General features: G+C 47.9%; 1 protein-coding gene across 2 annotated transcripts in view; it reads right to left on the bottom strand.

The window, feature by feature from the left end:
- The window catches only part of BCAP31 (B-cell receptor associated protein 31), a 29,033-nt gene that overhangs the window by 14,199 nt on the left and 752 nt on the right, over positions 1-14,082 (bottom strand). Inside the window, exons 2-4 of one of the 2 annotated variants that reach the window (XM_008049640.2) lie at positions 13,844-13,978; positions 12,037-12,137; positions 7,805-7,952 (exon numbers count right to left, since the gene is read on the bottom strand). In XM_008049640.2, the coding sequence (XP_008047831.1) occupies positions 7,805-7,952; positions 12,037-12,137; positions 13,844-13,935 (341 nt within the window). In that variant the 5' untranslated portion in view covers positions 13,936-13,978. Of the gene's footprint in view, positions 1-7,804; positions 7,953-12,032; positions 12,138-13,843; positions 13,980-14,082 lie in introns of those variants that run through there. The other variant, XM_021708368.1, reaches the window with a different exon arrangement.

Genomic DNA, 14,082 nt, shown 5'->3' with positions numbered 1-14,082 from the left:
CGGGCTGAGGCAATCCACTCACCTCAGCCTCCCAAAGTCGCGGGGTTACAGGTTGAGCCACCGAGCCCGGTGGAAAGACCCTGTCTTAAAAACAAAACCCTCAAGCGGGGAAAACATGAAAAATCTGGAAAGGTATATGGCAAAGGTATACATCTACAGTGGTTATAGTAGCATTTCAGAGAACTTCTTTTCCTATTTTTGTATATTTAAAGGCTCATCTTTCTACAATTATGAGCTACCAGGTAACTTACTGATATTCAGATATATGAAAGGGACTAAGAGATTAGAGTTGTCAGACTTATAAAACCAAGACTAAGAAGGAAAGAGGACACACAGGAAGATGAATTTTAGCTCACAGACTGTACAGGCACTTCCTGCCAAAAGCCAGAAAATGATTACTCAGGAGAGAAAGCAGCCCACTATCTGCTCTATAGCCAGAGGTGGGCTATGACAGCTTTCCAGTACTAGCAGCTTCCAGCAACACAAACAACCTGGTATTTGGACTAGGGATCACCACTAGGCCAGGCTCTGAGCTTGGCTGCTTAGAAGCTGTGCAACCCAGGTCACTCCATCTCGCCTGACTGCCCTTTTCTGTTTACAAAGGCCCACGTAATATGAGGGATAGCTGGGTGTGGTGGCTCACACCTGTAATCCCAGCACTTTGGGAGGCTGAGGCAGGAGGAACACTTAAGCCCAGGAGTTCAGGACCAGCCTGGGTAACACAAGACCTTGTCTCTACAAAAGAAAAAAAAAATTTTAAAATTAGCCAGATGTGGTAGTACATGCTTGTAGTCCCAGCTACTTGGGAGGCTGAGGCCAGAGGATCTCTTGAGCCCAGGAGGTCAAGGCCGTGATGAGACATGATCGTGCCAGTACACTTTCACGCGGGCGACAGAGTGAGACACCCAACTCAGAAAAAAAAAGAAAAATGACTAAAGTCCTTATCGGTCCCAACTAGAACCAAGATGACACACAAACAGCTCCTTCTCTCTCTCACTCACACACACACGCGAAGTCACATAGCCGTTCTTAAATTTAAGCAGATGAGAATACTTAGGATGAGAGGGTGAGTTGCTTATCCAAAGCCACACAGCTGCTCCAGTGGCAGCATCAGCCTGGGAACATGAGCCTTCAGGCTTCTGAATCCTCCGCCATCCCTCCCAGGTGCAGACAACTAGAACATGTGAAGGTATGCATGGTCAATTTGGGCGTCCCTCTGTCCTCTCTGTGCTAACAGTCCAGCACTGTCTTATAGACAGTAATGGAAAAGTGCTAATGTCTGCTAAGATCATGAGGGGACCTCACCACACACTTCTCATACTACAGCCAAACATGACTCAGGGCAAAAGGAAAGACATTGCTCTTATTACTTACAGGCATGCACGGGGCAAATGACAGTGGTTCTTTTTTTTTTTTTTTTTTGAGTCAGGGTGCTCACTCTGTTGCGCCCAGGCTGGAATGCAGTGGTATGATCATGGCTCACTGCAGCCTTGACCTCCTGGGCTCAAGCAATCCTCCTGTCTTAGCCTCCTGAGTAGCTAGGACTGCACACACTCGCCACCATGCCTGGTTAATTTTTTATTTTTTGTAGAGACAAGGTCTCAATATGTTGCCTAGGCTGGTCTCAGACTCCTGGGCTCAAGCAATCCTCCCACCCTGGCCTCCAAAGTGATGGGATTACAGGCATGAGTCACCATGCCCAGGTGACAGTGGCTCATTTTTTAAAGAATGTGCATAAAGATTTGAAGGGGCACATAAACAAGGACTCATAGGACATAAAAAGGATCAGCCTGCAATAGGGATTATCCCATTGATTTACAACTTATCTAGGGCAGACAGTCTGTGTTGGCAGATGTGAGAGGCACTCTCCAAGAGAAAGTGCCCCCCAAATCCAAAGGGTAGCCACAACATGGTTTCTGACAGAACCAACCAAGGCTCCAACCAGCAGGCCCCAGGCAAGCCCAAAAGTCTGCATTTCCAACAAGACCAGGTCCTACTGAGGCTGCTGGGCTCCAGGCCGCACTGGCAGCAGCGAAGTGCCAGGGGACCAGGTGCTAGCAATCCAGTTCTAATGATTAAAAAGAGAAAAAGGAAAAAAGGAACACAATGTGTGCAAAGGACAGAGCAGAAACCACAGATGTGGGACACTGGTTTTTTTAACAGCAAAAATTTCAATGGCACACACAGGCTGGAGTAAAACAGGAAAAAAAAAATAACCATCTCACATATCTCTGAGTAGGGAATTGGTTAAACCATGATGGTGCCCTCAGATAACAGAACACTACACAAATGTTAAGAAGAATGAAGCCGGGCTCGGTGGCTCAGCCTATAATCTCACGCCTTGGGAGGCTGAGGTGAGTGGATTGCCTGAGCCCGCGGGTTCGAGACCCGCCTGGGCAACTTGGCGAGACCTCATCTCTACACTAAATCAAAAATGAGCCGGGCGTGGTAGCGCACGCCTGTAGTTCCAGCTACTTGGAAGGCTGAGGCGGAAGGATGGCCAGAGCCCAGCCGGTCGAGGCTGCGGTGGCCGGGAGCGGCCACTGCACTCCAGTCTGGGCGACAGAGTGAGACTCCAACTCAAAAAAAAGAAGAAGAATGAGAGATGGACAGTGCAGTGGTTCATGGTTGTAATCTCAGCACTTTGGGAGGCCAAGGTAGGAGGATCACTTGAGGCCAAGGAGTTCAAAATCAGCCTGCGCAACAAAGCAACAACAACAACAAAATTAAATTAGCCAGGCATGGTGGTGCATGCCCGCAGTCCCAGCTACTCAGGAAGCTGAGGCAGGGGGATCACTGGAACCCAGAAGGTCAAGGCTGCAGTGAGCTCTGACTGTGCCACTGCACTCCAGCCTGGGTGACAGACCATGTATCCAGACAATCAAAAGAATGAAGGAAGTCTGTATGAGTCATGTGGAAAAACCACTAAGACGTCATGTTAAGTGAAAAAGGCTAGTGAAAGCAAGGTAAAAACCACCATGGTATTTAAGAAAAAAGCTATACATGTATATTTAAAAAATTAAAAATTTCAGAAACATCCCAACTATTACCTGCAGCTATCTCTGGGGACGGGACCACAGGGGAACTCACCTGACACTTCTCTGAAGTTTTTCCTGGAGGTGGGGAGAGAGGGGCTTGTTGATTTTACAACGAGTCAGTATAACTTTTGTAACTGGAAGAAATCATAAAGAGGGTAACTTTTGCTTCTGAAGTGTTTCCTGCAAACTGCAGATAGGCTGTGCAGACACAAGGCTGGACAAGACCTTTTCTAGGGCTAACATCAACGAAAAGGTAAGTTCCTCAAGGACCACAGCTGCTATTCCAGGACGGACCTAACCCTCAGACTACGGAGCAGGATATATTTCTGGCAAAATTCTAGACACGGTTAACCAGATCATCTGTGGGCAGCTGGTAAGCCTTCTTCTGAGAAGTCACACAAGACCAGCCTTGTGACTGTTTCTGATCAGGCAGCTGGATGGGAGCTCATGGGAGGGTGCTGCATGCACAGCAAAGCAGCTGACACACAGCTTACGATGCTCTTCCAGCTAAGGTGAAGTAAGGTGTGTGTGGCTGCTTGAGCAATCTGACCAAGAAGTTAATATAGCCACTCATCTTGTCAGGCCCATTTCAAAATGAATGAGATGAGCCGGGCTCAGTGGCTCCGCCTGTCATCCCACGCCTTCGGGAGGCCGAGGTGAGTGCATGGCCTGAGCCCGCAGGTTCAAGACCCGCCTGGGCAACTTGGCGAGACCTCATCTCTACAATCAATCAAAAAATTATTAGCCGGGCGCCTGTAGTTCCAGCTACTTGGAAGGCCGAGGCGGAAGGATCGCTCGAGCCCAGCACGTCGACGCTGCGGTGGCCGGGAGCATGCCACTGCCCTTCAGCCTGGGCGACAGAGTGAGACTCCAACTCAAAAAAAAAAAAAAAGTGAATGAGGCAAGGCCCCACAAGCTTATCAAAGAAAAAGATACCAGAAAAGTGGGATGGGCTGCTAACACCAGAGACAGCAGGTCAGGACTGTAAGAGCAGACCACAACAGTGGGCCCAAAGTGGACTCCATTCTCCAGCCTCTGCACACCACTTTGGAAATACTGAAAGGTATAACGAGAACTGCCTTTACTGGAAACCGCCCGTTTAGGTTAGACAGGAAACTGCAAACTGCTGTGCATCCTGATCATGGTATTAACTGATGCTCTGAGTCTGTCAACAAAAATTCATTGAACTATACACCAAAATTGTGAATTTTGCTATATGTCCATTTTTTTCAAAACGTCAACTGCAGGAATTAACCTGGAACATCCTGACTTAACACGAATGCACATAGAGACGACTGCTCTGAGCACACATGCACTCATCTGGTAGCCTGGCTACCCTAAAGGCACAGAAGAGAGGCGACCATTTCACTGTCTCCTGGTGCAGTCAGACAATACCTGTTAGCACCTAACCTGAAGGTGCCCTAGAAGCAGAATCAGGAGCACCGAATGGAGTCACAGGAGTTAAGGACTCAAAAACCAGTCTGTGGGGGACTGCACCAGCATATCTGCTATGCTGTGACAGCTTCTCAAGTAGCAATCTGCAGTTTGCTGGCAACTCTCAAAAACGTGGGATCCCAAATACAACCCTCCAGGTAGCACATGACTGACAGCAAGCCTGGCAGGGCTAGCACCTCCGCCCCAGTGGCCCTGGCTTTCACTAAGGGGCACTAACAGATCTGCAGATTTTGCAGTAGCGCATCACTAACTCATACCAAGTTGCAGTTACGCACTGCCATGCTGCAAGTCCGTCTACTCTCCATCACCTACATTAGATCGCTAGAAGGCAGGGACAGGAGTGATAGAACTTCTCCAGGAGTTCATAGGGACTCAAGTCTCTGAGTCCCTGTTTAGCTCAGTCTTCTCTGACCTTTATGAACCTACATGCACATTTATGTTTCTCCATTAAAAATTCAAGCCTCATTCAAGTTGGCGTGATCCGTGAGCCCATCTGGACAGCTGAGGGTTCTGATTCGCTAGCCCACTTGCTGTAACTCCTAGTGTCCATTTCTCCCTACATCTGCTTGCCTGACAAATGTCCTCATGCAGATAAACATCGAGCGGGCCAGGGGGAGAGAGTGAGCCTCCCAAGGCCTCTATGTGGAGGGCGCTGATCCATGCAGTCGCCATTCACACGGGTTAGGGCCACACCTCACTACACTGGTCCACCAGCACCCTCTCCGCACTCCACACCTGGTCCACAATAACAGACGTGGAGGCTGGCAAGCGCCGTGTGAAAATCCACCGACATCAGCTCTCCAGAAGGCAGGGATGAGAGCACTAGAACTTCACCAGGAATTCACAGTCGTCACCAATGATACCCCCTCTTGTCGGAAAGCATACAAGCTATTATTTCTAGAACGCGGCTTGAGATCAAAGGCAAACGCTTCCATTCTAGTTAGTCCCTCACCTACCCTCTCCTCCCTTTTGGAAACTAGGGTGCTTGCCTGTCTGCAGTCTGCCAGCAACCCTCTCACTCTGCAGCGCCTCAAGGATTGAGGGCAATTCCACCTGCAGATGATCTCAACAGCTTCTGGACATTTCAACAAGTCAAAGTGCAAAATGCATCATTTAGAAGAGCTAGGCACTCTGGCATACCCTCGCTCACCTGGGATTTCAAACCTATCATCCCAATGATTCCTTTGCCTTGTCCTTCTACCCTCCATCTCCTCGCTTAACACAGACATACACAGGGGACTGCCTTTTCCCCAGTTCTTCCTGTGTTTCACGATTTATAGCTCCTGACAGATTTTCACCTTCCCAACACTATTCTTACAACTCTGGATGCTTTTCTGGTAAATAGCCTTAGTCTTCTCCCTTGCTCTCCACTCTGTGGTCTTTTTTTCCTCATTTGGTTCACTTGCAGGCATACTCAGGATTTGGTTTCTGAGACTCAGTTTTCCACATTTGCTTCCTTTTCAGTCTCAGACCACAAGATCATACTTTTTTGGAGCTTCCTGAAAAATCTATGATATGTATTTGACTCCTTCCAGCCTTCTCATTTCCTGACTTTCCTAAGTTTGAAGATGGAGATGGCAAGCTTGCAGATCACACCTGTGATCAAATACATTATCTTGAAAAGATATCTGCTAGCCGGGCTCGGCAGCTCAGCCTGTAATCCTGCGCCTTTGGGAGGCTGAGGTGAGTGGATTGCCTGAGCCTGTGGATTCGAGACCCGCCTGGGCAACTTGGCGAGACCTCACCTCTACAATACAATAAAATCAAAAAATTAGCCGGGCGTGGTAGCGCGCGCCTGTAATTCCGGCTACTCGGAAGGCTGAGGCGGAAGGATCGCCGGAGCCCAGCAGGTCGAGGCTGCGGTGGCCAGGAGCGGCCACTGCACTCCAGTCTGGGTGACAGAGTGAGACTCCAATTAAAAAAAAAAAAAAGAAAAGATATTTGCCTATTCCAGTTCTACCCACCCCTCCTTTCCAACTTAGACCCAGAGAATCTAAGATCATCTCAGTAATTAAAGATATTTTCTGAAAAGCTAAACCCAGACAAGTAGTTATCCTAATGCCTAGTGAAGCAGGACACACCAGGTGACTAGAGGGCAAGAATCCCCTAGGCATGGAGAGTCTTGAGTCTTTGGGCACAAAATCAAGTGGGGAATCCCTGTCCATGAGCCTGGCCTAAGAATCCACATTCTCACCTTGGTGCTCTGGTCTGAATGGCCTTCAAAATCCATGTGCTGAAATTTAATCCCCATTGTGGTGGCGCTAAGAGGCGGGGCCTTTTGAGAAGAGATTAAGTCACGATGGCTCCACCTTCATGAATGAATTAGTGTCGTATAAAAGGACTGGAGGCAACTAGCTTAGGCCCTGTTTTTGCCCTTCTTTCCTTTTCACAATGTGAGGACACGCCTTCCTCCCTGCCAGAGGACACAAAAAGCATCATCTTGGAAACAGAGCAGCCCTCACCAGACATCAAACCTACTTGGTCCTGGACTTACCAGCCTCCCAAGCTGTGAGAAATACATTTCTACTATTTATAAATGATCCAGTCTCACGTATTTTGTTTTAACAGCACACAAATGAACTAAGCCACGTGGCTTCTCAACACTGAACCACACAGCAAACACCTTTCCAATACCTTCATGTGCCCTTGGTCTGAGCTTATGCCCACCTCTCAGCCAGACCCAGCTGATCAGAACCCGTGTGAAGCTGGAAACAGCAAACAGGACCCCAGACTTAAAAAGGCACTTCATAGTAGTCTAGTCTTGCCCAACTAGCTACCCTTCTGACCCTGAACAAGATATTAAGTCTTGCAAAAAAAACACCAGAAATACTTGGGCTGCCATGGAGTACGATGTGCCCCCATTACAGATTTCACCAGGAAACAGCCTGGGGAGAGGTTCAGCCTAGCCACTACTACCTACTGTCCCCAGGTCAGCACCCCAGACAAAAAGAGCCCCCATTTGACTGCTCCCTTTTAAGCTGGCTCCAAAGATCCTCACCCAGAGGAAGGAAAGGCCTTGTCATTACTCCCATCTCCAGGCAGAGCATGAGATGGTAGTATGTTTGCCTAAGGAGAGCCTGTGGTATACTGGGGTCTTCTAATGTTCCAGTCAGTCCTCTTCCACTCTCCATGCTGCCTCTAGAGGTCAGCGGAAAACAGTGTGGCTTTTCTAACATAGACAGGGTCTCTGGGGTCCAGGCCACAGACTGAGGAAGAGTCAAAGCCACAGGGAGAGAGACCAAACCTGCACAGTTCCATGTACCTGGTTAGCCTAGGACTCCCTCTACAGCCCCTGGCCCCTCCTCACTCACAAGGACAGCAGCAAGGAAAATCCAGCGATGTAGAGATTCCTCTGGGCACGGAAAAGCTTCATGTGGAAGTGTTCCATAGCCCCAGGGTTGTTCTGGAGGTTCACCTTTTCAGTCACATCATCATACTTCCGAATCTCACGTACAGCATCTGTGGTGCAGAGAGGAGACACGGGCATTTAGCTAGCACTTGATGAGACCAGGCTATAGAAGGAAGCCAGCATCAGACAGGTCTGCCTCACTTCCCTACACCCACCTCCCCAGTTACCCGACACACACACATGTACCTTGTGGGACGCTTTATCAGAAGCTCCCATCCTCAGACACACTCTCTCTTCCAGCTTCTGGCCTGTCAACCCCTGGTCCATCCTACCCAGACCACAAGCTTGCTAATCAAGCCCAAGGAGCTGCTGGCAATGGGAGTAGCTTGCTTTTCCCACAGTGCCCGTAACTGTGACCTGTACTGTTTATCTCAAGTTGGCCCATTAGTCAATGGTAAGCCAGGGTGTCCTGATTATGGAAATGCCTACTCCAGAGACATGAGATGCCTAGAAGTCAAGACCCACAGGATGCCCACTATAGGGTCCAGGGTTTCTGTTCGTAAGCTTTACAACAGACTGTACTACTTGTAATGTTTAATGCTGATTACCAAAAGTATTCATGCTCATTTAAAGTTCAAACACACCAGAAATGTAGAAAGGGAGAGGATCTCACAACATAATAATCACCTCCAGCAGTATATCTGACAAAAATGTGTACACTTTATCTAAAGCTACTTTCAGTCACATTATCCCATGTCATCTGCTTTGCAACACATCCATCTCTGAACTGGTTTTTTTGTCCATCTCTCCCAAACTAGACTCCAAACTCCACAAGAGCAGAAGTCTTTTCTACTACAACCCCAGGGCCCAGTACAGTTCTGGGTGCAGAGAGAGTGCTGAAATATAAGTTGAATGAATGAATAGCCTCTGCTCCTGGAAGAGCCACCATGAGACATACCAGTGCTCCAGTTTCAAAAGATATTTATGTGGATACATGTGTCTATAATGTAGAAATGGAACCACACCAAACCTACTGCTTTTCCCCATTTACTCTGAGATATCTTTTTTTTTTTTTTGAGTTTGAGTCTCACTCTGTCGCCCAGACTGGAGTGCAGCGGCCACTCCCGGCCACTGCAGCCTCCACCTGCTGGGCTCCGGCGATCCTTCTGCCTCAGCCTTCCAGGTACCTGGAACTTCAGGCGCGCACTACCACGCCCGGTTCATTTTTTTGTTTGTTTTATTAGAGAGATGAGGTCTCACCAAGTTGCCCAGGCAGGTCTCGAACCCGCAGGCTCAGGCAATCCACTCACCTCAGCCTCCCAAAGGCGCAGGATTACAGGCTGAGCCAGAAAGCCCGGCTTGAGATATCTTTTTTATGGCAGTACACAAAGATCTACCTAAAGAAGGCTTGTAATAGACTCCATGTAAGAGAGACAAGGTTTCACTGTAGGAGCATCATTTGGTTCTTAATTTCTGCTTGGTTTTTAAGCTGATTTTTTTTTTTTTTTTTTTGAATCAGAGCCTCACTTTGTTGCCCAGGCTGGAGTGCCATGGCACCCTTACAGCCAGCGCAGCCTTGACCTGCTGGGCTCAAATGATCCTTCTGCCTCAACCTTCCAAGTAGCTGGAACTACAGGAATGGACACCGGGGTAATTTTTTTTTTTTTATTTTCTATAGAGACGAGATCTCACCAAGTTGCCCAGGCTGGGCTCAGGCAACCATCTCACCTCTGCCACCCAAAGTGCTGGGATTACAGGCATGAGCCACTGCGCCTGGCTAAAGCTGATCTTGTATTATAAAAATCTGCCTACCCTCTTGGTGTCTTTGTGTTCACTCTGTACCATCAAGTGAACACTCTCAAACACTGTCAGCAGGGGTATAAACAACACACCTGTTATAAAATGGAAACTTCACATCTTTGGGTTCAGCAACTCCACCTCTATGAAATTTATCCCACAGAAGCATTTGCAGAAATTTGCAATGATATGAGGATGTGTACTACAAAGGAATTAAATTATGGTACAACCATATGAGAGAATACTACTCAATTTTTCAAAAGAATGAAACTGCTATAAAAGGACATCTAAGGTGTAATAAGTAGGAAAAAACACGATCCAAAACACTGTGTATACTATCTCACTGCTATAAACATTTTTAAAAAGACGTCAGCATAGAAAATGATTGCAGAAACACACAACAAAGTATTCATGATGGTTACATGATGGTTCATGATGGTCAAGATTATGGGGAACTTTAACTTTCTAAATTCAATTTTTGAATTTTAAAAATAAGTATGTATTATCTTTGTAATCAGAAAAACAAGATTTAAAAACATGTTTTCTACATTATCTGAACGCAGAAATCCCACCATTCTAAGGACCACCTTGGCCAATAGCAAAGAGGAGAGTGGAGGCAGAGGACACTGAGCAACACAAGCCCAAGTCCTACAGCAAAACTAGGGCCTCCCCATCTCAGGCCTCAGCCCAGGTGAGTGGATCCTGCACCCTCAGCAACTCCTCATCTGAGTGGGATCCACTCAAGGCCCCTCTGAGGCAAGGCTGCAGCTCTGGCTGGCTATGCCCGTTACCCTTTAGTTAGCATCTGCAATTAACTAACACTTATATTTGCAAAAGGCTCTGCAGCTCTCTCTAGATTATGCTTCTTAACATGAAGGTGGGAAGCAGCCAGTCGTCACAGCCGTATGTCCCTCTAGAATTTCCAAGCACTTCTCTGATCCCAAAAAAGCATGAAGGCCTTGTCAGCCATGGGATTCTGCAAAGGATCTCTCTGGCCCACTAAGCTGCACTAGGAAAGAAACACGTTTGTGGTTCTGCTTTGGAGGAGGAGCAAGGCCCTGAGGGAATAATCCTCAACATGGTCCCTCCCTTTCCCAATTTTTGCCTCCACCTCAAACCCAAAAGCAAAACCACACAGGCTCGGTTCAAAACATCAGTAGCTCACTTTTTACGAAGCTTAGCCCCAAGGATGATACATTTATTTCCCTACTTGCTCCTGATTCAGAGGCTACTCAGGAAAAGAATCCTGATTGGAAAGAGCTGCCTCTTGGGGTCTTGCCAGGTATTTCAAGAACAGCAAGGTATTCGGGCAGCTGGTACCTAACCCTATGTGGCTGGGAACTGGCAGGCCACACCCGGCCTATTCAGAGGCAGTCCTGCCTGAACATATCCTGTCAGGCCCTGAGCAGTTAGGTAGGAGAAATGCCTCATGTTGCAGTTAATAGGTGGGGCTTTGTACATTGCCTGAACCACGGCCCATACCCCCTGCTGAATTTCTACCGGGGACTCAGGAGGAAAGTAGTGCTCTGCACCTAAGGGAGCATCACAGCTCTGAGACAAGACTGCTGTCCAAGCAAAGCCAAGTCATTACTCCAAAGTCCAAGCAGGGGGACATACTGATTTCTTACCACAGCAAAACAACAAACATCTAACAGCCAAACAAGAGCTCTATTGATTCCTCGTGTCCAAATGGCCATGCTACCACCTCATGGTAAAATGTTCGCCTTCCATTTTAATACCACATGCCCTGGCCCCATCCCTGAACTTGCCCTTGTACCAGTTTCTCTTTCAAGTCCTTGCTGGCATGCACCTCAACACCAGGGTTTATAAAACTACAAAGTTGGAAGGACCTGGAAAAACCTACGGTCTAGCCCAGATCCAGAGAGGTCTGGGATTTGTCCCCAAGACACAGTGCCAGGCATCTCGGTCTCCCCCTCCTACTACAGGAAACAGCAGGACTTCCCTTCCTAGCTAGGCTCACTGTCTACTTGGTTGCTCAACCTTCCATTAGAGGCTGTGTCCAGCCATTTCTGCTGTTTAAATGACAAGTGGGAGCACTACTCAGACCAAGGTCAAAGGCAAGATAGTTTCTCTAGACTTAGTTCTAGAATGACCCAAGGAGCAGTCTCAGAGATGTGAGATATTCATCATAAGGGTGCATAAAGGCTGCCTGGTATAACCCCATGCCTACTGCTAGAGGCACTTCTCAAAGCGAAGGCCCTGCTAGCAGTCAACAGCATGGACAAAGGGAGCCTCTTTCCCAAGAGAAAGACAGGGCGTTTAATTGGCCTGTCTCAGAAGGCAAAACCATACGCTATACTCTGAAAGCGGCACGGGGCTTTGCAGCAGAGTCCAGGGTCTAGGTCAGGTAGCAGCCCTCAGACACAGCTCACTCACCAATGACCAACAGCACAAGGATGACAATGAGAACCACAAAGAAGGTGTTGCCATAGGTCACTACCAACTCCACCAGGCGGGACTTGAAAATCTTCTGCCATCTGTGAAGAAAACAAAAGGATGGGGCTGAGGAGAAAGCTCACACACCTGGGATCCAGGGCTCTAAGAACAAAAACCCAGTTTTGTACTCTACTCTGATAGCCAAACAGCCCATACAGTCAGCCTCTGATGCTTGCAATTCTCCGATTTCTGACATCTGTTCAAGAGCGTCTTTTGTTTTGTTTTTTGAGTTGGAGTCTCACTCTGTTGCCCAGGCTGGAGTGCAGTGGCACACTCATGGCCACCACAGCCTTGACCTGCTGGGCTCAGGTGATCCTTCTGCCTCAGCCTTCCAAGTAGCTGGAACTGCAGGCACGCACCACCACACTGGCTAATTGTTTTTATTTATTGTAGAGATGAGGTCTCGCCAAGTTGCCCAAGCTAGTCTCAAACCCCTGGGCTCAGGCAATCCTCTTGCCTCTACCTCCCAACGTGCTGGGATTATAGACGTGAGCCACCGCACCCGGCTATGTTCTGTGTTATGTTTTTAGGATGCTTGCCCATATATATAAATGTCTAGAAAACCAGTCTTAAACACTGGTAGTCTCTGAAGAGAGAAATTTACTTTACATTCATTGTACTTTCCTTTGTAGTATTCCAAACGTTTGCCACATCTGTAATGCAGATGTTCTTTGCACTGTCTTTCTACACAACAAATCTTTGGTTTTGTCTACACCCTGGATTATTAGGAAATATCATTTCCATCCACAAATACTTCAGACTGTAGCTCTAAAAGAGAAGCGCCTTCAGAAGTGTGTACATGTTGCTAGAATCAACAAGGCCTCATTATCAGAGTTTGAGCTCAAAAGTTTATTACATTTAACAGTAGGCTTGTTTGATTCAACCTGATTCCGAACCCAACACGGTACTGACTCGACATTTAGCAGATAAGCATCTTGTCTCCCTTGTAAATTTATTCCTCTCTCCCTCTTTTTTCTTTTCCAATCTACTTTGTGCAGAAACCAGGTTGTTCGTCCTATAAAATTTCCCAGATCGCAGCTCCAAGAGGCCCTCTGCCTCTGCATATCCTCTCAACTGCATGCAAGCATGGTTTCTGGCAAGAACATTCCTTAGCTGGTGGTGTTGTGTACTTTCTATGCTATCACATCAGGGGTCTGCATTTTTCATGAAAATAAAAGTTTTCAAAATACCTGAAGAGACTTAGCCGTATTTGTAATATCCTAATTAAAAGAGAGATAATGTGCTCACGTGTCATACGTAATTAAAAATTAATTTCCCATTAACTTTTAACAAGTCGCCAGTTCACTAGCAGGGAATATGGCTTCATCCTTTGTAGGCTGAGTAATGCTCATGAGGCTACTGCGCAATGCCAGGGAGACTAGTTAGGAGGACAAGAGTCACCAAGTCAGCAGCAATATGGCCTGGTGGTGCAAGTCTTCTGGATCCCACACTGCCATCCCCGCACACCAGGGACCCGAGGGTAAGTGGGGAGGCATCATTTCCTGACCCATGACTAGAGCTTCTTCCCTCTGGGGCATTCTGAAGACCAGAAGGCAGGGGACACAGGAAAGGAGCTAGGTGAGATATGACAAAGCCGAAGAGAGTGGAGGATTGGCAGAAATAAACACAACTCCCGCCACCCCCACCCCAGACAGGTTCTACCTGTTCCACCTGGCCCCAATTTCAGGGTCCACCAACTCTGCACACATTGGCCACGGGGCTCCTTCGTGTGCTCCATAGGCCATACCTTTTGGGAGAAATGAAGGGAATGCAGAGAAGCAGCACAGCAAAGACCTCTGCGTAGAGGAAGGTGGCAACCGCAGTCCACTGCAGACTCATCCTGTCGCGAGGAGGTTTCCCACGGGGAGAGCGAGCCTGTTTCCTGGCAGGGCACAGAAGGCACAGGGACCCGTGAGAGCGCCGCAAGCAATGACGTCCAGCTCCGACACCCCGGGAGGCTGGACCCGTGCCCCACCCCGAAGCCAA

Source organism: Carlito syrichta, unplaced genomic scaffold, assembly GCF_000164805.1.
Source record: "Carlito syrichta isolate Samal-C Ts95f unplaced genomic scaffold, Tarsius_syrichta-2.0.1 Scaffold135894, whole genome shotgun sequence".
NCBI lineage: Eukaryota > Metazoa > Chordata > Mammalia > Primates > Tarsiidae > Carlito > Carlito syrichta.
The sequence above is the reverse complement of the archived record's forward strand: the minus strand, read 5'-3'. Positions and strand labels throughout refer to the sequence as shown.